The sequence below is a fragment of the Varanus komodoensis genome, unplaced genomic scaffold (genome assembly GCF_004798865.1).
Source record: "Varanus komodoensis strain SLA01 unplaced genomic scaffold, ASM479886v1 scaffold9, whole genome shotgun sequence".
Taxonomy (NCBI): domain Eukaryota; kingdom Metazoa; phylum Chordata; class Lepidosauria; order Squamata; family Varanidae; genus Varanus; species Varanus komodoensis.
Window position 1 is genome coordinate 29,146,222 of NW_025336598.1, and position 18,664 is coordinate 29,164,885.

Here is an 18,664-nt window from a genome sequence, read left to right on the forward strand (position 1 = left end):
TAAAGTCGCCATGATGGAATAAATCCTTGTTGGAAAGCCCCTGACTCTCAAAGGTACTAAAGTTTTGGTGAAGCAAGACTTCCCTTGCAGAAAAAGCTGTATTTGTTCTTCCTCAGCAAATCCTGTTTATTAGACTTCTGTACTTCGCAACAGGCCAATGCCCTTGGGACAATTTACAGTCATAAAGACCAAGCAACCAAATAACCAGTAAGTCAATCATAATACAGTGGCAAAGGTATCAACACAATGTTACATGTTAAAAATATTTAAAAAGTAAAAATATGGAAGTGTCAGCTGTAAAAGTAATGAGGCAACAGAATAAGGTTCAGTGGTACCTTAAAGATGTCCTGGCATCTCGACAAATATGATGAATGCAGACAGATCTCCCCAAGGGCATTCCAGAAACCGGTGAGCTTTGGGGGTGGGGGGCTGCTGCACCTCTGTGAGCAGCAGCACCCCAGAAGAAGCTCTGAAGATGATCTTAGTAAAGGCAGGAAGATGACAGAGAAGGTACTTCTCCAGGTAGACTAGTCCCAAGCCATTTAGGCCTATAAAGCCACTTTGAATCAGGCCTGGAAAATGACAGGCAACCCGTGTGGTTGATGCCACACCAGAAAAATAAGTTTGAAATAGCTAGTCCTACTGAGCAACCTGGCTGCTCTAGTGCACATTCATGGACATTTCTGGCTCAGTTTTGAAGATAACCTCAGCTATAACACAGTACAGTTGTCAGATCCTTGATGCAAGTGGCAGATGTCTATTGTCAGAGAATCAGGACCAGAGATGATGGCGGTCTTAGCAGAATGCAGAAGGACCACGAGCAAAGGCAAAGGTCAGTGACTGTCAGGCATGGCCAGAGACCAAGGCAGAGTCAGAAGCAGGGGAGGATCAGATGCTTAACAAGGCCTGGCTGCTCCAGAGGCAACAGCACAATCAGGAACAGGCAAGGATCAGATATCAGCAAGGCCAGAGGCAAAGTCCAAATAAAAGCAGAGGGCTGAGACCGGCAAGGTAAGGTCAGCGAAGACAAGGATCAGGTAGCTGGTAGGGCAGGGGCAAGAGCAAGTGAGCCAGTGGGAGGCAAAGCAAGACGCAGGATCAGGACCACAGTGCAGCCACGTACAAAGAGCAATGCCACTGTGGCTATGCCGAGCAATGCAGGAAAGCCTTCTGTAGAGCCCTCCAGGCCTCCCAGATGTGCTGCATGATTGTACAGGCTCTAAGCCTTGCACGTACCTACAGATCTGGTCCTGGTCCTGCAGGTACTTGCAGGCTGATACATATACGCTTGACTGGGGGTGGGGATGGGGTGTCCAGGCTTCAGATCCTGCCATCAATAAACAAGGTGGGAGGTTACTCATGCGAGGAAAACAATCTGTCCCTCTGCAAGTTGGGTCATAGCTGGCATGGCACCCAGTGCTGACAAAAAACTAAAGAAGCCACCTAGAACTGGCTTGAGGAGCACCCCCAGACTAGGAACCTGCTTCTTCTGAGGAAGTGAAACCCCATCTAGAGCTGGCTGAATGCCACTTGCCCAGACAAATGAACCACCTACTAACATCCAGGCTCAGTTTATTATTGGACTGAGTCTCAATTATTTATTCTTTTTATAGCTGTTGTTGCTTATTGGATTGAGGTTCAGCCAGCTTATGCCCTAGTCCAAGTGCCAATTTAGACTAGTCACCATCTCAGCTGCCTTTGATGAAAAGGAGAGGTAGCACTGAGTGCCATCTGCCTGTTGATGAAACAGGTTTCTTCCCTCCAGACAACCTCTCCCTGCAGTTCCAGCTGGAGGTTAAAAAGAATGAAGGATGAAATCCAGCCCTGAGGGAGGCCACAGCTGGGCCTCCAGCACCACCTTCTGGAAGTGGCCATCCAAGCAGAAATGGAGCTTCGGGGAAGCAACCTCCCCGGCTGCCACTTCAGGCAGTTTCCACAGAAGAATGCGATGCTCAGTGTCGATGGTACTGAATGCCACTGAGATGTCTAGGACGGGACCACCAGTGGGGAATGCTCCCCCATCTTTTTCCTAGAAAAGGCCATTTAAGAGACCAAACAAGGCAGGCCTGAAACCCAACTGAAATGGGTCTTTTACATTTAATCATAGTATTTCATTTAATAGAAAATGTATGTGGTGTAGTGGTTAAAGGCATGGGCCTGGGACTCAGGTGACCTGGGTTCTAGTCCCCGCTCGGCCATGGAGTTCACAGTCACAGACTCTCAGCCCAATCTACTTCACAGGGCTGCTGCTGTGAGGACGAGATTGAGAGGAAGAGGAGAATTGTGTAAGTTGCAATGAGTTCCTTGAAAGAAAAAAGGTGGGATATAAATACAATAAATAAATAAATAAAATTCTAGCTCCAATAAAACTTTCTTCCAATTATCCAGAAGAGACATTAAGTTAATTAGCCCGTAATTTCCTATTTGCTTCCCTCAACTTTTAAAAATATGATATTACAAATATCCTCTGGGAAGGAGGCCAGTTTTAATGGTAAGATCATCATTTTGTTTTGATGATTCCTACTCTCATATTTGAATTTCTTGGGAATTCTGCAGTCTATGCTACTCTGACTCTGTGACTTGCTCATTAAAAATTTATTTATTTAAAACATTTCTATGCTGCCCCCATTGCAACAAAGCCTCAGGGCGGCTCACAAAAAATACATAAAAACATACATTAATAATAATAATAATAATAATAATAATAATAATAATATAATTTAAAAGAAAAAACATTTAAAAACCCCCGGTGCATTCTCAGCTAATTTTAAAATCCTAATTAATTCAATAACTTAGCAATTAAAATAAGTTGTAAATAAAAAGGTCTTTGACTGGCCCCGAAAAACAAATAACGATGGCGCCAGGCGGACCTCTCTGGGGAGCGCATTCCGTAGGTAGGGCGCCACCGCAGAGAAGGCCCTCCTCCGGGTACTCACCCTCCTAATATCATTCACAGAGGGTTCTGTGAAGTTCCAGAGCTTGCAGGAATCCATCAGGATCCATCTGGCTCTGGGGGCGGACCAATACAATCGGGTCCGCACCCTTGCAGAGGGAAAGGCCACTCTCAAGCTCAATTCCTGATCTGACCATGACAAGGGTGTCAAGCTTAAATGTTTCAGTTGTCCTTAGAACTTCATTTCTTGTCATCTTTATGTCATTTATAGTACAATAATATACACATCTGGGAATTTTCCTCCCTCCATTCATACCTTATCTAAGGACGACCCTTCCCAGATGCAGCTCAAACACTCATCCTTGGCCTGGTTCCTTCTTGTTCTCGCTTATCTAGGAGCAGTTCCCCTACAGCTACATGCAGACAAGTTTTCTCTTTAAGCCTGCATTTGTAAGAACAAAGGAGGCACCATGTGCTTCGACAAGTCTCAAGGTGATTCCTCAAGGTGCTGCCTCTTGTACACAAATGACTATCGGGTTATTATATTTATACATCTCCAGCTTTCCTCCAAGGAACTCAAGGCAGTGGATATCCACTCCCCACTTTTTAATCCTCACAAAAACCCTGTGAAGCAGCCTAGGTTAAATGAGAGGGAGCGACTGGAGCTCAATGAGCTTCAGAGCTGAGCTGGCATTTGGACCTGGGAGTCCTAGTTTTAATCTGATCCTTCGCTGCACCACACTCTGCACACACAGGACTCTGGTAGAGAAAGAAAGGCAGCACCTTTTCATCACTGCCATATTGTGTTGGATAAATGTGACACCCACCACTAGACTGTCGATTGGTTTTAAGGGTTTAGGACTTGCAGGAACATCCATTTGGGAAACACTTTTTTCAGGAAGTGTACCAGTAGATCTGTGCCAAACACAGAAAGATTTGGCAAAGGCGGGCATTTGAGAATTCCTGATTGAGGTCTGGCAGTACTGAGAATTGTGGAAGTTTAATTAAAACATCTAACCTACTGCTGACATCAGGAAGCTGGCCAGAATTTGGATGTATAACTGAGAGCTGGAAGTTAGAAGGTTTCTTCTGCTTAAACATGCATAGGATTGTGCACTAAATGATGTTTTTAGGCGAGGACATATGAAGAACTAGGACTGAAATCTTATAGTCACATCCAGGACTAAGTCCCATGGAACTTAATGGGACTTATTTTTAAGCAGCCTCAGGAAGGGAGGGAACCTATGAGAAAGTTGTTAGAGGATGAGTTAAACTATAAGAGCTTTGTTCTAGTGTACCGCACAGTTCCAAGGCATTCTGCCTTATACGTGTAATAATATGTAGACGGCCTTGCAAGCCATTTTCTTAATATATATTGCTGGGGGGGGGGTTGTTCAATCTTCTTTGGCCTGTTTTGTGCAAGTTCTAACAAAGCAGCTTCATTTGCTAAGGCAGTCTTCCCCAGTCTAGTGTCGTTCAGATGGCAAGTCCCATCATTCCTACCTAGTAGGACCCAACTTCCAATGGCAAGTTCTACACAAACGCTTCCCCTCCTCAACCAGTGCACTGGCTGAGTCACGTGCATCATACCGGAATGACGCAGGGCTGGCCGGGTCGCTCAATAAGCCAACATGCCAGGGCTGGCTTCAGGGTTCCCTGAGCTCTTGGACAAGGCAGCCTGGTTACCAGTTGCTGTTGCGCCTCCTCTCTTTCCCATCCTGGCTGCCACTTGCTTGCTTGACAGGCTGGGAGCAAGCGGGCCAGGGCCTCCACTGATGCCGCTTCTCACCACCACCACTTGCCCTGGCCAGAGCACAAGACTGGCGAGCAAGCAGGCCGCTGTGACGAACAGGAGCGGCAATGGCAGGGGGCTTTTATCCAGCCACTCCCATGCCACTTCTGTGCTTAAAGCGAAGAGCTGTTTGTGCAGCTTTTATTATGGCTTCTTTTGATCACGCCTTCCATGTGGTCTGAACTTGAGTGCATGCTAACTTCTCAGTCATGATATTTTTCCAGGTGGGAGCGTCATGCCCCATTTGGCAGCCTTTGTTCCCACCGTCACCTGTCAGCTTCAGTGTGGGCAATTCAGCCTTATGAAAAGGAAGTTTGCGGGCAGTCCTCCATTTGCTGATTGGCAGTAACAGGAAAGCAATGTCTAGCATTTTTTAAAATATACCACTTGACCAAGTGCACTTGCAGAGATCTTCAGCTGCTGAAAACATATTTTTCCCATTAAATTTTTCCTGTGTGGGTCTGGAGGTTGAAAATGAAAAATATTGTTGCCTTTGAAAGGCTGAGTGGCTTCCCCACTAGCCCTCCTCCTCTCAAAGAATAAAGCTTGGAAATTGTTTTAAAGACTTCATAATGATCCCCATTTCCTTGCCTCATAAAACTACTAGCTGATGACGGAATTACTTCACCTAGACTTCAGTGGTGTTTACTCCCTGCCAGTCATGAATTTTTGAATTGGGGCAGGAGGAAACTGCTTGAGGTGTAACAATGAGTATGGGGGTGACTTGGTTTTGGCAAGGGATGCTCTTGGATGGAGCAGGAAAGGCAATACCCCATTTTCTCTACTTAAGGCAGCCTTTGGTGCCTCCAGATGTTTGGACTACAACTCTCAGCATGCCTCTGCTGTCTGGGGCTAAGGGAGCCGGAACTGGAGGGCACCAGACAGAGCTAAGCATTGACCAACACTGCTTTAAAAGTCCTGAGGCAGCACGGCGTGTAGCCTTCCCTCCCACTACCAACACAATGCAAGGACCACATGGCACACGTTTGCCTTTCAAGCTGGTACACTTCTGCTCCTGTGACCTTTCAAATGCCTCCTGCTTCTCGCACGATGACATCCCTGTGAACTGGGGTATGGGGCTTGCTTGCCTTATAATCATACCTGGTACACACACAGCAGATATTGCTGTGCAGCTGCTAAGCAAGTAATGGCATCGGATAAGAATGCTGGCTTACAAACAGGAGGGCTCCAGTGCATGTTTTCCCCACTGTGTGATTCAGGCAATTCAAGGCATTTTGTTATGGGCTCGCTCATAAGATGGATGGAGTTTTAACCAGGCATCTGTCATAGTGCTGGCTGAGCTGTATGGTGCCTCAGACTGATGGGTATGAGTGCTAAACAAAGGTTTATGAATGCATGATATTGATGGATGGGAGATTCAGGACAGATAAAAGGAAGTACTTTTTATTGTACATTATAAAACCAAACTGTACTGAGAGAAGAAAGGGAAAGAGTATATGAAAAACCTAAGTTTTATTCAAAACCTGCAATGTTTTCATTTATAAAAAGAAGTATTTCTTCACACAGGACATAGCTGAACTATAGAATTCACTTCCACAAGATGGGCTGGTGGATGGACTGATGGTCTTCAAAGGTGGATCAGGCAATTTAATGGTGGAGAAGGTTATGTGACTACTAGCCCTGATGGCTAAAGGCCACCTGGGGTACCAGGGCAGGATGCCTATGCACCCCAGTGGCTGGAGAAGTGCCACTGCATTCACAGATTGCTTGGGGTTTCCTAGAGACAGCTGGTTGGCCACTGCATGGACAGAACACTGGACCAGACGGGCCTTGTTCTCTTCCATTCATCAGAGTCTGATGGAGTGAAGTACCTTTAAATAAGGAGCATTGGGCAACTCCAAAACTTAGATATAGACTTGTGCAGAGAAAATCTTTTGGTGAATATCCAGGTCATTAATTATTTGTCACTGCACAAATATCCATGCAGTCAAAAAGAAAAAAAAAATATTTGAAAAACTGGAATTCCCTTGTGTATCCATTAGCAAATTTCACAGAGCACCGTGAACAGAGAAAGAATAATTGAGACCGTAACTGGCATGATAGAAGTATTCCCTGAATCCCCTGCTCTGAGTTAGAACTCTTCATGCATTGCAAATTAAGCTTGCAAGGTGACATTCCAGCACCTTTCAATGCTTGTTAAGCATCGGCTAATAATTCTCCTAACAGAAGAGAGATTGTGAAAATTCTTCACATTTACACCAAGGAAGGGATGCTCCAGGCATTGGTCAGGATCCTGACCTGAGAGCGGGTTGGGTTCAAATCCACATGCATGGAGCCCCACATGCTGCCACCAGGCTCTTCTACATGAGGCATTTACTGGGCCTTGTGGTTCTTTATTCACAGTTCTTTAAAGGTTCTTTAGAGGACGTTGCGATCATTCAGTTTCACCTGCTTTTATTTTAAGAGCACTTTCCTCGGATTTTTAGAGCAGAGAAAATGTATTATATCTGAAAGTGAAAGAGCTCTTTTCCTCATTTATTTGTGGCTTTCTGCTATACCACACTGCAACTGTTCTCCAGGGAAGAAGCAGGAAAAACAATGCTCTTTGTATAGAGCTCAGATCTAAAGTCTGTGACAAGAAATAGGTTTGTACCCTTAGTCTATTAATTTATTAGATTGCTTTAAAAACCTATAATCAATTTAAAAAGGTGTCCTGATTAATCAGCAGATTTTTGGAAGGTAATTCTTTTTAGCAGAAGTACTTATAAGCACCACAAGCCAGCTTAAAAGATACATTCTTTCTCCATTCTTGTATGTACAGAAGAAAATGCCTTTTCAAGGCAGTGCTTGCTATAATGTGCACAATGAGGTAAAAAGAAAACAAAAACTTAAGGTCTTCTATATATCTTAATTCTATATAAATTTATATAGATTTACTTGATCGAAACTCATAGCATATCATGCAGTAATATAATCCAGCAATTCAACATGTTTTAAGTCCAATTATTTTAATGTAAATACAGTACTGGAAATAGGATATATGCTCCCTGGACAAGGAAAAATGTCTTGTGTGTACAAAGTACCTAGCACAGTTTTATAATAATTCTCCTAAGCAGTCATAGATTACATTTGAGCACATTGGTGGAAAAATCCAGAACTGACCAAGCTGAGCCATGTCTTCAGTTTAGTTCTGTACAGAGCAATCTATTTATGTCTTCTTAGAGGCTGGGTTCAGACATGACAAGCCACAGTGGTTTTTACCATTGCTGGTCTCTTGTATTCTCTGAACCCAGTCATCGTTTGTCAACATAAGTTTGGTCTTTAGGAACCACAGTAAGAAACAACGGTCTGTTCTATGGTTTTTCCATACCACCATGGCTTATTGTGTTGTCTGAACCCAGGGCTGTGGTGTCTATGATCCCGGTATTCAAGCACCACAGAAGGAAGGAGTAGCAACTGCAGGAACCAGTCCAGTCATCCAGTCTGTATGTGTAGACCAATGAGGAAGAGACAGGCAACACAGCAAAGAGCAATGCGCCTTGGGACTGAATTTGGGGCACAGGGGTTGGTGGGATATGTGCAACAGTTCAGTGGGAGAACTGAGAGGAAGGATAGAAATTACAATAATGTTGAAACCGCTTGATCATCCACCCAGTAGGCTATGGTAAAAAAGCAGGAGCCATGGCAACCATGCATTGTATTGCATGAATGCAGTCTGAGGGTTTAGATACACGTTAGGAAAGGACTGAGTTCAATGAGGCGCACTCTTAGGTAAGTGTGCAGAGCACTGCAGCCCAGCGAGCAGTGCCTTGCTGTCAGATTAGCATAAAAGAATGAAAACTGATCTTTCAAGACTTGCTAGTTTAGTGCTTTTTACATTAGTCTGTAGTGTTGGAATACTTCTCAAAGGTACATAGATCGTGCTTAGCATGCATGCTGTTTGTTCCGGAAGCCAAAGCACTCTTTGTAATATTAAGATGTGAATGGTATAAGGTGTAGTCTTTGGGATTGCACATAGCAATACATGCTTTTGTCACATCTAAACATCTGGTTACATTATTAACTTTGTAGCAACTATATACAGACTAGTATATGCTGTGCTGGAACTACAACTCAAAATTAGATAGTCCATTCATGGCATCAACTGCCCAGAGAGCTTCAGCTATGAGCAGTGTAGAAATAACAACCACAACCACAACAACAATTTCTTGCATTCAGACTGTCCACATGGGCAACTAACATTGTTATTAAAATCCAGAGAAATTATGAGTGCCTATATCATTAGCGTGAGTCAAGCATCTATCTTTTATCTTACCTATTTTTTCTTTGAAGTCTGCTAGCCTGCATGCAGTCTCTGTTCACAAATAGCCGTTTAGTCCAGCAGCAATTCTCAGAATACCCATGGAACAAGCCACTTTGATTTCTGTTGAGGTAAGTTCACCCACTGCTATGTATAGGAACTACAATAGGTCTTTTCTCATAGGAGCTTGGATATATCAAGTTAGGGATGCTGAATTCAAAGTACAAAGAAGCATTAAAGGAAACAATATATTATAACTCAGCTGTGAACTAACTGACCCAAAGCGTATCTCTTACACATCAACTTTCTTGATCCTTTAGTTTCCCTGTTTACAAATGTGGAATAATAATAACAAGCATTCTTGCAAAGCTGTTGAGGTAGTGAATAAGATGGAAAAGCACTGTTATTTCAAGATGAGTTGGAGTCAGAACGTTGTTTAGTCTTTTTGGAGTTAGTTGCTTGCTGTAATCCTCTAATACCAAGTCAGCTGCATGCAGACACTTAAAATAGCCAAATAAGTAACTCAAAATTCAACTATGTATGGGAGAGATGTTTTTAATGTATAAATGCAATTTCTATTTTTATTTTAAGATTGCACAGTTCAAGACGGGGGAAAGTATTGAAATACATATAGGATTTTAAAAAACAAGCAACATATTAGTGCAAACATATGTACCCCACAGATAAGCATGAGAGAACAAAAAAGTAATTGCTGAATAAGGAGTTACTGAATAAGAAATTAGCTTTGCATTACATTCTTAGAAAAATTGTAATGCTTCCTTTACAACTACCCTGATAAAAATCTGAAAATGGGGCATCTGTACACATCTCCTGTGAACTAGGGGAGTCAATGTGTAGCCTCAAGTGGTTACCCAGAAAGCTGAAATGCGAGACTTTAATAAACCAAAGCACTCCAATAACTAGAAAAATCTGCAAGCACATTAACATTGTCATCCTATAAGTATCTAATGAAAAGTAAGTTCAGTTGTGTTCAGTGAAGCACATTCCCAGATGAGCAAGCATAGGATTTCCATCTCATTTCTTGTTGTGTAGATGCAGCTGGGTGGGGAGAAGTGTACTCCTAAGCTTATAGCGCTGGAACATCTAGAAAGCTTAAATTTGGCACCTATATCATCCATAAAATGTTGCTTATTCAAAAGCCTAGATCTGGCATTTTGCCACTAGCAGCAACATTTGGAACATGAGGACCTCAGAAGAGAACCTGTATTCCGGCACATGGAGCATCGGATGGACTGTTGCTTAAGGTTGTGAGGGAGATGCCAGCTCTAGAAGTAGCCAGAAACACGGACTGACGTGTGTGGAATGCAACTTGCATTTACTAGAAACTACACACACATGCATGCATACAATAAAAATATATTTTTTCTTAGTTGGAAAAGAGGAAAGGGTGGGTAAAGCACCTTTAATTGCAGATGAGCAATGCAGACAACCCCAACAAACTGAAATTTGTGAAACCTTCAATAACTGGCTTCAATAACTTCAATCTTGTAACATTCTCATTTTTCAGTATTTTGTGAATGAATTAAAAGGCTTTGTCAATCAATTTTTCTGATTTGAGAGTATCAGTCCAGGATGCAAGGACAGGTTTCAGTGGTGTCCTGGTGCTAGTGCAGATGACCTTGCACTAAGGTAAATCAGTTCTTGTGCTATGTCGCTAGTGCTTGGCATCTGATATTGTTGGATCCTGCCCTAAGTGTCTCTTTTTATTTTATTTAGTACATAAATAAAAAACATATTACATTTTCTAAAAAGTCAGACATGTACTCACCATTGTTCAGAATGAAAAACAACATAACTGTTCAAGCCTTCAGCTACAGAACATCCTTGGCATCCTAGATGTTCTAGAACCTTCCATGACAAATTGACTATAATGTCTACGGAAACTTCTTTTCTGTTGGCTTCATTAGCAAATGTATACAATATGGAACCAAAGCCACCACTGTAAAGGGTATGGCTGCACTTTTACAGAATGAAAAGATGTAAAACAAATATTCAGTATGGATGGGCAACTTGATGACGTTATAAAGTTGCAGGGTAGCTAAGGAAGTGGCGATGCACAGTATCCTGAAACTGGCCTTATAGCCATGTTTACCTTGATGGCTTATGATGAACATATCAGAGTTAATACTGAGTCCGAGCCCAAACAGGGCACCTAAGCTTCTAACCAGTCCAGCAAATGGAGTTGTGTCAATATTGATCCACTCGGGGTTGGCGCACCATTTCTTTGCCTTTGGAACAGACCACAGAAGATCAATATCGATAAACTTGAGAACCAGATAAAAGCCAAGAGCAGAAACAAAGAGAAACACATTTGTCTGGATGTATGTTTTTAAACTTGCTGTTTGAATGGCCGGGGTATGTTCAAATGCTTCTGCAACCAGCATGCCTGTCAGTAAGAAATGAGAAATCAGAAGAGAGATGTTTACTTATGCCAAATCAATTTCAAAAGCTAACTGTAAATCTAGAAAAAGAGTTGGTATTATTTTAAATGTGATGCCATTCTTGTGACCATGAAAGCAGGAAGAAGTGTGGCCAGGACCATGGGAATTGCTTGCATTCACCTGTTGTAAGCCACACAAATGTAGGGTTGGAGGTAATTTGGGCAGCTCAAATATGGTACAAAATATCTCGTATGGACCAGCCTGTAGAAATACAGAGCTAAAAGGGGGCTTATGGCTCATTAATGCCCTGCAGAAGTTACTCTTACACTAAAAACCCCCAGACATGGAGGTTCACAGCAATACTAGAATTCACCCACACCCTATTTCCTCTTAATATTTCCTGCCTCCTTAAAAGGCTTGCCAAGTCATTGTGTTGGAGACTTGGGTTAGGGTTGCGAGAAGATACACTAGAAATAATTTTCTCTGCTTCAGGTATTTTTCAGATGTAGGGTTTTTTTTCCACAGAAAGCATTTATGTTATACTCATCATTTCTAGCCTATGGCTATTTATGGATTCGTTAAATGATATCATGACCCTCCAATTGTGCTTTTGGCTCTAACCAGGACTCTTTAGCAAGTTTCCTTAGAACAGGAAAAGTGTGGCTTTTAATTGCAGACTTGAAAGAAATCACTTTCATTTGTGCATTTGTAGTAGTCTCGGACATCACACTGCCAGCTAGAAGGTATATAGTGGAAAAGCAGGAAAGGAATTCCTCTTTGAGAAGCATTCATATCTCATTTCTATGACAAAACCAAAAGCAGATGCAGCTGATTAACAGCTTCATGTAGAAAACCCCACAAAAACCCTCTCTGAATTCACCAATCCAACACTTCCTTGGTACCATGGGCCAAAGTTTACCGACCCTCCAAAGTTTATGGCCTGTCCATTGCCTTCCTTGCAATGGGACAAAGACACCTCCCACCCCACAAATATGTGAGCTAGTGTCACCTTTTTTCTTGACCTTCTCTTATTCAACTCCGTGGAAGTTCTTGCTTTTGGTCCCCTTTCCTGGTGCTGTTTGTTCTGGGGTTTCCAATGCAGTGCCCCTGGGATGCTCTCCTGGTGTCTGCCGAGCTCCTGGCCCCTCCTGCTTTCTATTTTATTTTGAGGGAATGTGAGAATGGGAAGGAGGGAAGCCTTTTGCCTGTGCTTTGCCTGTGCTTGTGCTGCATGTGTGCACGGGTAGCTTAGCTAGGCCCCCCGTGCGCTTGGCCTGTATGGTTGGTGGGTACTGTGCCTGTCGGTGGGTGTGTCCTTGATCATCAGCAGTTTGTCTACTGTGAAATGGGCCTTCTGTTATGCCTGGGGAGGGAGGCCTATGTGATATGGCATTTGAAGCTCAGGCTCTACTTCTGACCTCGGCTGACTTCAGTGTCTTGGCCAAGTCTCTTGTCTCTGTGTCCCAACCATTTGCTTTCTGCAAAGTGAGTGTAGAACAAAATATGGGCTCAAAAGACCGAAAATGAAAGCAACCCATATTACCAGCAATTACTCCAAGGATAACTTGATGTGGGAAATGTGTTGCTATGAACACCCTCGAGACACACACACTGATCTGAATAATCCAAAACACACTCCAGAGGAAAGACCAGGTCAGCCTGTGAAAGAAATGCAGGATGGGAGAGAGCAGTTAAAAGCAATTCCCAGATGCAAAGGTTTATATCGCTTTCCATTTTCCTTCTCTGAATCTCTTTCTTATTTCTCCAACCCACCAGCCATCTATTTGTCAAGCTCCCTTTGTCCTAGTCTCTTGATGGTCTACCCTTTTCTCTCTGCCTCTGTTCTCTGTACAGGCAGTCTTCCCCTTCCCCCTCAGTTTTGTTGCACTTGGGCAGGCTGTGGGGTCTTCCCACAAATGCAGGAAAGAGCCTCCCGCACCGGGTTCCTGGCATTCCCCAGAGGGGCCCATCAGAACCGAAGGGGGGCACAATCTGCTAGCGGGGTCTGCCTTGTAAGCAAACTATATGTTAAGCAGCCCAGCAGCACTGATCCGTATACACTGATCAAAGCATTCTAGAGCAAATGGAACTTAAAAGCCACACGTTTTGGAAAGAGACTGACCTGTGGAGATTAATGGCTGATTTATCCTTCTGTCTTGCTGTGTACCTGAGAGCTGCTGAAACCATTATGTACCAGACGCAAGACGATCCCATCGCATGTCCTGAGGGGCTTCCTGGAGAAATAACAGAATGAGATTGGGGCAACATTTCCAAAAGAATCACATCATCTAAGCTTCGGCCTTTGTCATGAGACAAGGTTGCCCATATTGAGTTTCCCCAATTGCTTGATAATACATCGGTTATGCTGGGAACCGGCAGACTGGGACCAGGAGTTAGTGAGTAACCCATCCCATAAACACATAGGAAACAACTGCCAACAGCATTCATGCCCAGATGGCCCCCACCTTACCAGGGGAGGAGGGATCTCCATTGAAAACTAGTCTGTCTTCATGAAGAGTGGGGGGAGGGGTCCCAACCCCAGAGGTACTGGGTCCATAAGCATGAATTCAAAGCCAGAGTTTTCATCACTAGTCTAAGATAAAGAGAAAACCACCAGGGTGAACCCTACGTGAATCCCCCGAATCCCCCCCTGCCCCCTTTGGATGCTTCCTGCATTTATCTCCCTTGCTCACTGCAGCCTAGACAGGATGCCCCGGGGCCTTTCCCATCCAGGAAACTGACCAAATCAGACCTAATTTGCTTCAGCACTGGCCTGCACGCCTTCAAGGCCCCTCTCAAGGCCCTGTGACTCGATGCTGAATTGGCTTGCGCATGATCAGTTGTTTGCCTGGCGCATGCCATTTGCAGAGAGCTCACCTTTAAGGCTAACCAGAAGGAAGATCTCTAGATTTTGGGCTTCAGATCTGAGAAGCTCCTGTCAGCATGACCAGTGGTCAGGAATGCTGGAGCCGAAGTCTGAAACACCCAGAGATCTATCTTCTGTCTGCTCCTGATCTAAGAAACCCTTCAGTTTGCTGTTGTGTGCAACCAGTCTCGGTTGCCTTCTTTCAGGGAAATGGATACAATTCTATTTATGCTATTACTGGTCCTAAACTGTTTGATTAGTTTGCATAACCTAACGTCTGTCCTTAGAAATGACTGACCACATATCTGCTACCCAGTGATCCATAAGCCTAAAAGTGTCTCATATAGCCACTTCTTACACTGATGATAATGTGTACAATTCATTTCAGTTCATTAGTTTCTGTATTTATCCCTTATATAACTCGGTGAATATAGGGATGGCATTTCTAGGGTCAAAATATCATCCTAAGAATACTTTCTACGCTACATTTTACAGATGAAGGCTATAAGGTAAATTAATCTTATTGTCTTAGTTCTTGATGGAAGTGTTTACATCTTCACTGCTTTGGCCCGCAGTTTCTTCCCTAATTTACATGCTAATATTTCTTCCAGAGTTTGATAGGGGGCTATTTGCAACTCAAAACAGGGAAGTTGGCAGTATATTGCTGAGCTAAATATTTCTCCCCACTCTAATTTTGTAAGATCATTCATCCCACATGAACGGAGGGGCATCTGAGCAACCTTCTTGAGGGATGGGTGAAATAACCTTCTTTTGAACAGGGAGTCTACTCTTACAAACTACATAGTTGAGAGAACTTTCCTTTTCAACAGGAAAAACATCTTTGCCACTGCTTCATGCAGTAGATTATCAGCCCTCAGCAAATTTGTAATTACAGACATTTGGGGAGCAGCCCAAATTGCCACTGTGTTTCCACTGCTTCTCTTCTGCTAGTGGGACCCTGCACTACTCATGCCCCAGGAAGCAGCACTTCTGACAGAAAATCTGGAAAAAACTGGAAACGCTCATTTCTGGAATGGGAGAAATCAGTGGCACTCCCTTCTGCGAACTCCAGTGACCTACCCTGCTCCAGAAAGAAGTGTTTTGTTTGTTTCTGGTCACTGCAAGAGGCATGAACTCCCTGTTGCTCCAGCAGAGAGTCCTACTCGTGCACCAGCAGCACTGAATACTGCCCAAAATGTTCCATGGCACCAAGACTACATCATGCCACGGCACTGTTCCCCAGGGCATCTTGGAAAAAAAGAGGACTATCTTCCTGCATGCATCACCTTGCCCATGGGGCATTCTGTTACAGATACTTTCTAAAGTGTCCATGACCCTCTTGTAATGTTTTTGTTATTTTTTTAAAAAGGGCAGGAATGCTATCCCTTTTTAAATGTAAACCCACTCCTAAAAATGTTATTTGGCTTTGCCTACCTGCAAAAGATGAACTCAGTCTTGGGGAGGAGGTCATTCCTAAGCTGAAAAAAGATGTGGGTTGAATATTTCAGCCCAGACCTCATACCTTACCTGGCCCTGTTTCACATGTTATAGGGAACTGCTCAAGACATGGGCTTGTCTGGTTAGGATAGATCCTTGTTTCATGGACCCACCAATATGGACGATGTCCAAATAAAATCCTGTCAAAAAAGAAAATACAATCATTAATGAACATACAAACACATACATTATTTAGCAGTATCCAGATTTCTCTTTAAAGGGAAATATGATCAACTATTCAAACCTTAAATGTTAAATAATTTAAGCAAAAAAGCTCAGCTACAGAAGGATCTCTTATCTCAGCCAACTTTGTAAAGTTTCCAAAGAAGCAAAAACTACAACAATTCCAAACTCCTTACCATTTAAATATAAGATTGAGCCAATCGCTGATCACTGCTACCCATATCATTTTAGTCCCAACCACTCGACTAATCTGGAACCAGAGAGGAAAATAAATCGAAAAAATATTCCGAGGATCTCCAACGTGTGACATGAAATTAAGAAAGCTCTGGTAAGACCTATAATCCTTCTGCAAATACTGGATTATGAGCACTCCACTGCTGTGGAGAAGATCCATTTCAACTGGTTAAAAAGCTCAACTGAGTCCCTCAAATGAAGAGACCTTCCCTTTGCTCTTAGCTGAAGTAGGAGAATTAAAACCATGGAAGGACAGTTGTTAAGAACACAATAGCATTGTACGATGGTTGATTTTTCCTTTTATATTGTCCATTGCTGAAGCATGTGACTCTTTCCAAAGACGCATGAGCCTGGTTTTGGAAAGAGGAGGGGTTTTTTTAGTTTTGTTTGCCATTTTAATTGAAGGAAGGGAATGAAGGACGTGCTGATCTGCCATAAATTGGGAGCAGAGGGGAGTACTGTTAAGTACATGTCTTATACAACCACTGTATGAACAGTTGGGTGATGTTTGCTTGACTTTTTTGCACAGTTCATTTCACCTAAGACTGGACATTAGTATTTGTACACTTGATTAACTGTTGCTGCTTCTGCTGCTGTTATAAAAACCAGGAGAAATACCTGAATAATTGCTCCCAGCAGTAGTCATTAAAGCTTTGCATTTTTGTTTGAAATTAAAAATGGAGTCTATTACCATGTTCATCATTTTGTGCAGCCTCTGTTTTTAAACTGTGATTATAAAGAGTTAGAATATAGACAGCAACAAGAGCTTAAAAATGTTTTTGAAATTATTGTTCCCAAATAAGGCAGGACATTATGCAGGTCATGAATAAACTGAAAGGTTAGAATTGCAGGCACTGCTTAACAGAGGGGTACTGTTAATAATGGAAGTTCATGAGAAGATATTTTCCAGAATCTGTAGGCTATCCCAGGACATGATGCCATCATGTACATTTCTGCTTTTCTCACCAACAATGTGGCTGGTGTGGGGAGAAAAACAAGATTGATGCGGTTTGACAAAGGGAAGGTGCTATTTTGTATTATAAAGGGGAGTAAGAAATCTCAGTGCAGAGATACTTTTCAAATTAATGCAACTGGGTGTACAGTGGGTGGACCCAGACTCATACCTAGTGTAGGCCCATTGAAATAAATTGGACTCAAGCCAATTGTGATTGTCTTTGGTCACATAGATTTCAATAGGTCTACTCTTGGAGTATAACTAAGTCCAGACCTAACCCATTGTTAGGGAAATAGCAGCATTGTATGAGGTGGCTTAGCATAGGTGTTAACAACAATTGCCCACCAATTCTGATGAGCTAAAATCAGCACAAGAAAGTTTGACTGCGTCAGTTTTATCTGAGTGTCATTAGGAATGTTCCTTCTGTGATGATTACCTGGTATCTAGCTGGTCAGTAGAATGTTAATGTTGAAGCATTTCATTTTGCATAAATACCAGTTGCCCCCACTCTGGGCTGAATTCATTCCCCACTCTATGCAGAAAGGCACAGGCAACCGGGAAGCTTAGTAGCCCTAAGGCTCTGAGTTAAATCCACCTCTGGAACCTGGCTTGTGGCTCCTCAAGATCTTTGGAAGCTACTACAAGCTCTGGCTTTTCAGAAGAGAGACAAGCCAGGAATCCAGATTTGGATGCAAGGCTAAGATTTCAATGGCTGAAAAGTTCCCTATTACCATGGCTACTCTTAACTGCAGGAAGAGCCAAGAGGCAGCAGTTGGGAATGTATTCCAGCAAGCTTGCTTGCTATCAATAGATAAGAAATCTTAGCAATTTTGGCCAGCTGTTTTGTGCCAAATAATGAGTGAGGAAATTGCTCAAGGTTTGCTTGTTTTGTTACCTGTAGTCATTTACTATTTATATAGCCTATTAAAGAGGATGGCACTTCACAGAATACACGAGGCCACATCCCTGCCAAGATGAAAGAAGGGGGGATTTCAGGAAATAATCAAAATACACATTGCAGTGTAAAGTGGAGATTCCAATTAAATAACCTCATGTGGCACTGATTAAAATATGAAGTTACTGTGGGGTGGTGAAGTTACTGACTATACAAACTGTATGTTCAATGGAGTTGTATAAAACTATCTAATGGGAGGTTTCAGTGGATGAACTGAAAGGACCTCCTCTACAGAAACCAATTGCTTCTTTACTTTAGAAAAGATAAATGTGTTTGAGGATGCTTTTTAGCAGATAGGAGGCCTACAGTGTTTACCACTCTTAATTGGCTGAAACTGATTTGCCTTTCTAATGATCCTGTTCTGAGAAGGTTGTGTTATGTAATCCAGAGTGGCTCATCTACTGCAGTTTCTCCCTCTTTTCTCCTCCCTGCTACAGCACAGAAATGATCCCATATAATCCATCTGAATATGCTCCACCTGGTGGCACAAGCATCTTTCCACAACTAAAAAGATCTATGTGACACTATGTAAGCATATCAATTTAGTTTGCAGTAATTCATTGAAAAAATGCCTGGTGCATTTCAGCAGTTGTTGAAAAGATGCAAATGTTGTTTCTTTCCTTAGG

General features: G+C 42.8%; 1 protein-coding gene across 1 annotated transcript; it reads right to left on the bottom strand.

The window, feature by feature from the left end:
* Positions 1-10,841: 10,841 nt before the first annotated feature.
* G6PC2 (glucose-6-phosphatase catalytic subunit 2) lies at positions 10,842-16,288 on the bottom strand. The gene is made up of 5 exons (XM_044418300.1): positions 16,071-16,288; positions 15,742-15,851; positions 13,471-13,582; positions 12,892-13,007; positions 10,842-11,353 (listed from the first exon to the last, which is right to left on the bottom strand). Exons 1-5 carry the CDS (start codon positions 16,286-16,288, stop codon positions 10,842-10,844), a joined length of 1,068 nt encoding a protein of 355 aa, XP_044274235.1.
* Positions 16,289-18,664: the final 2,376 nt, after the last annotated feature.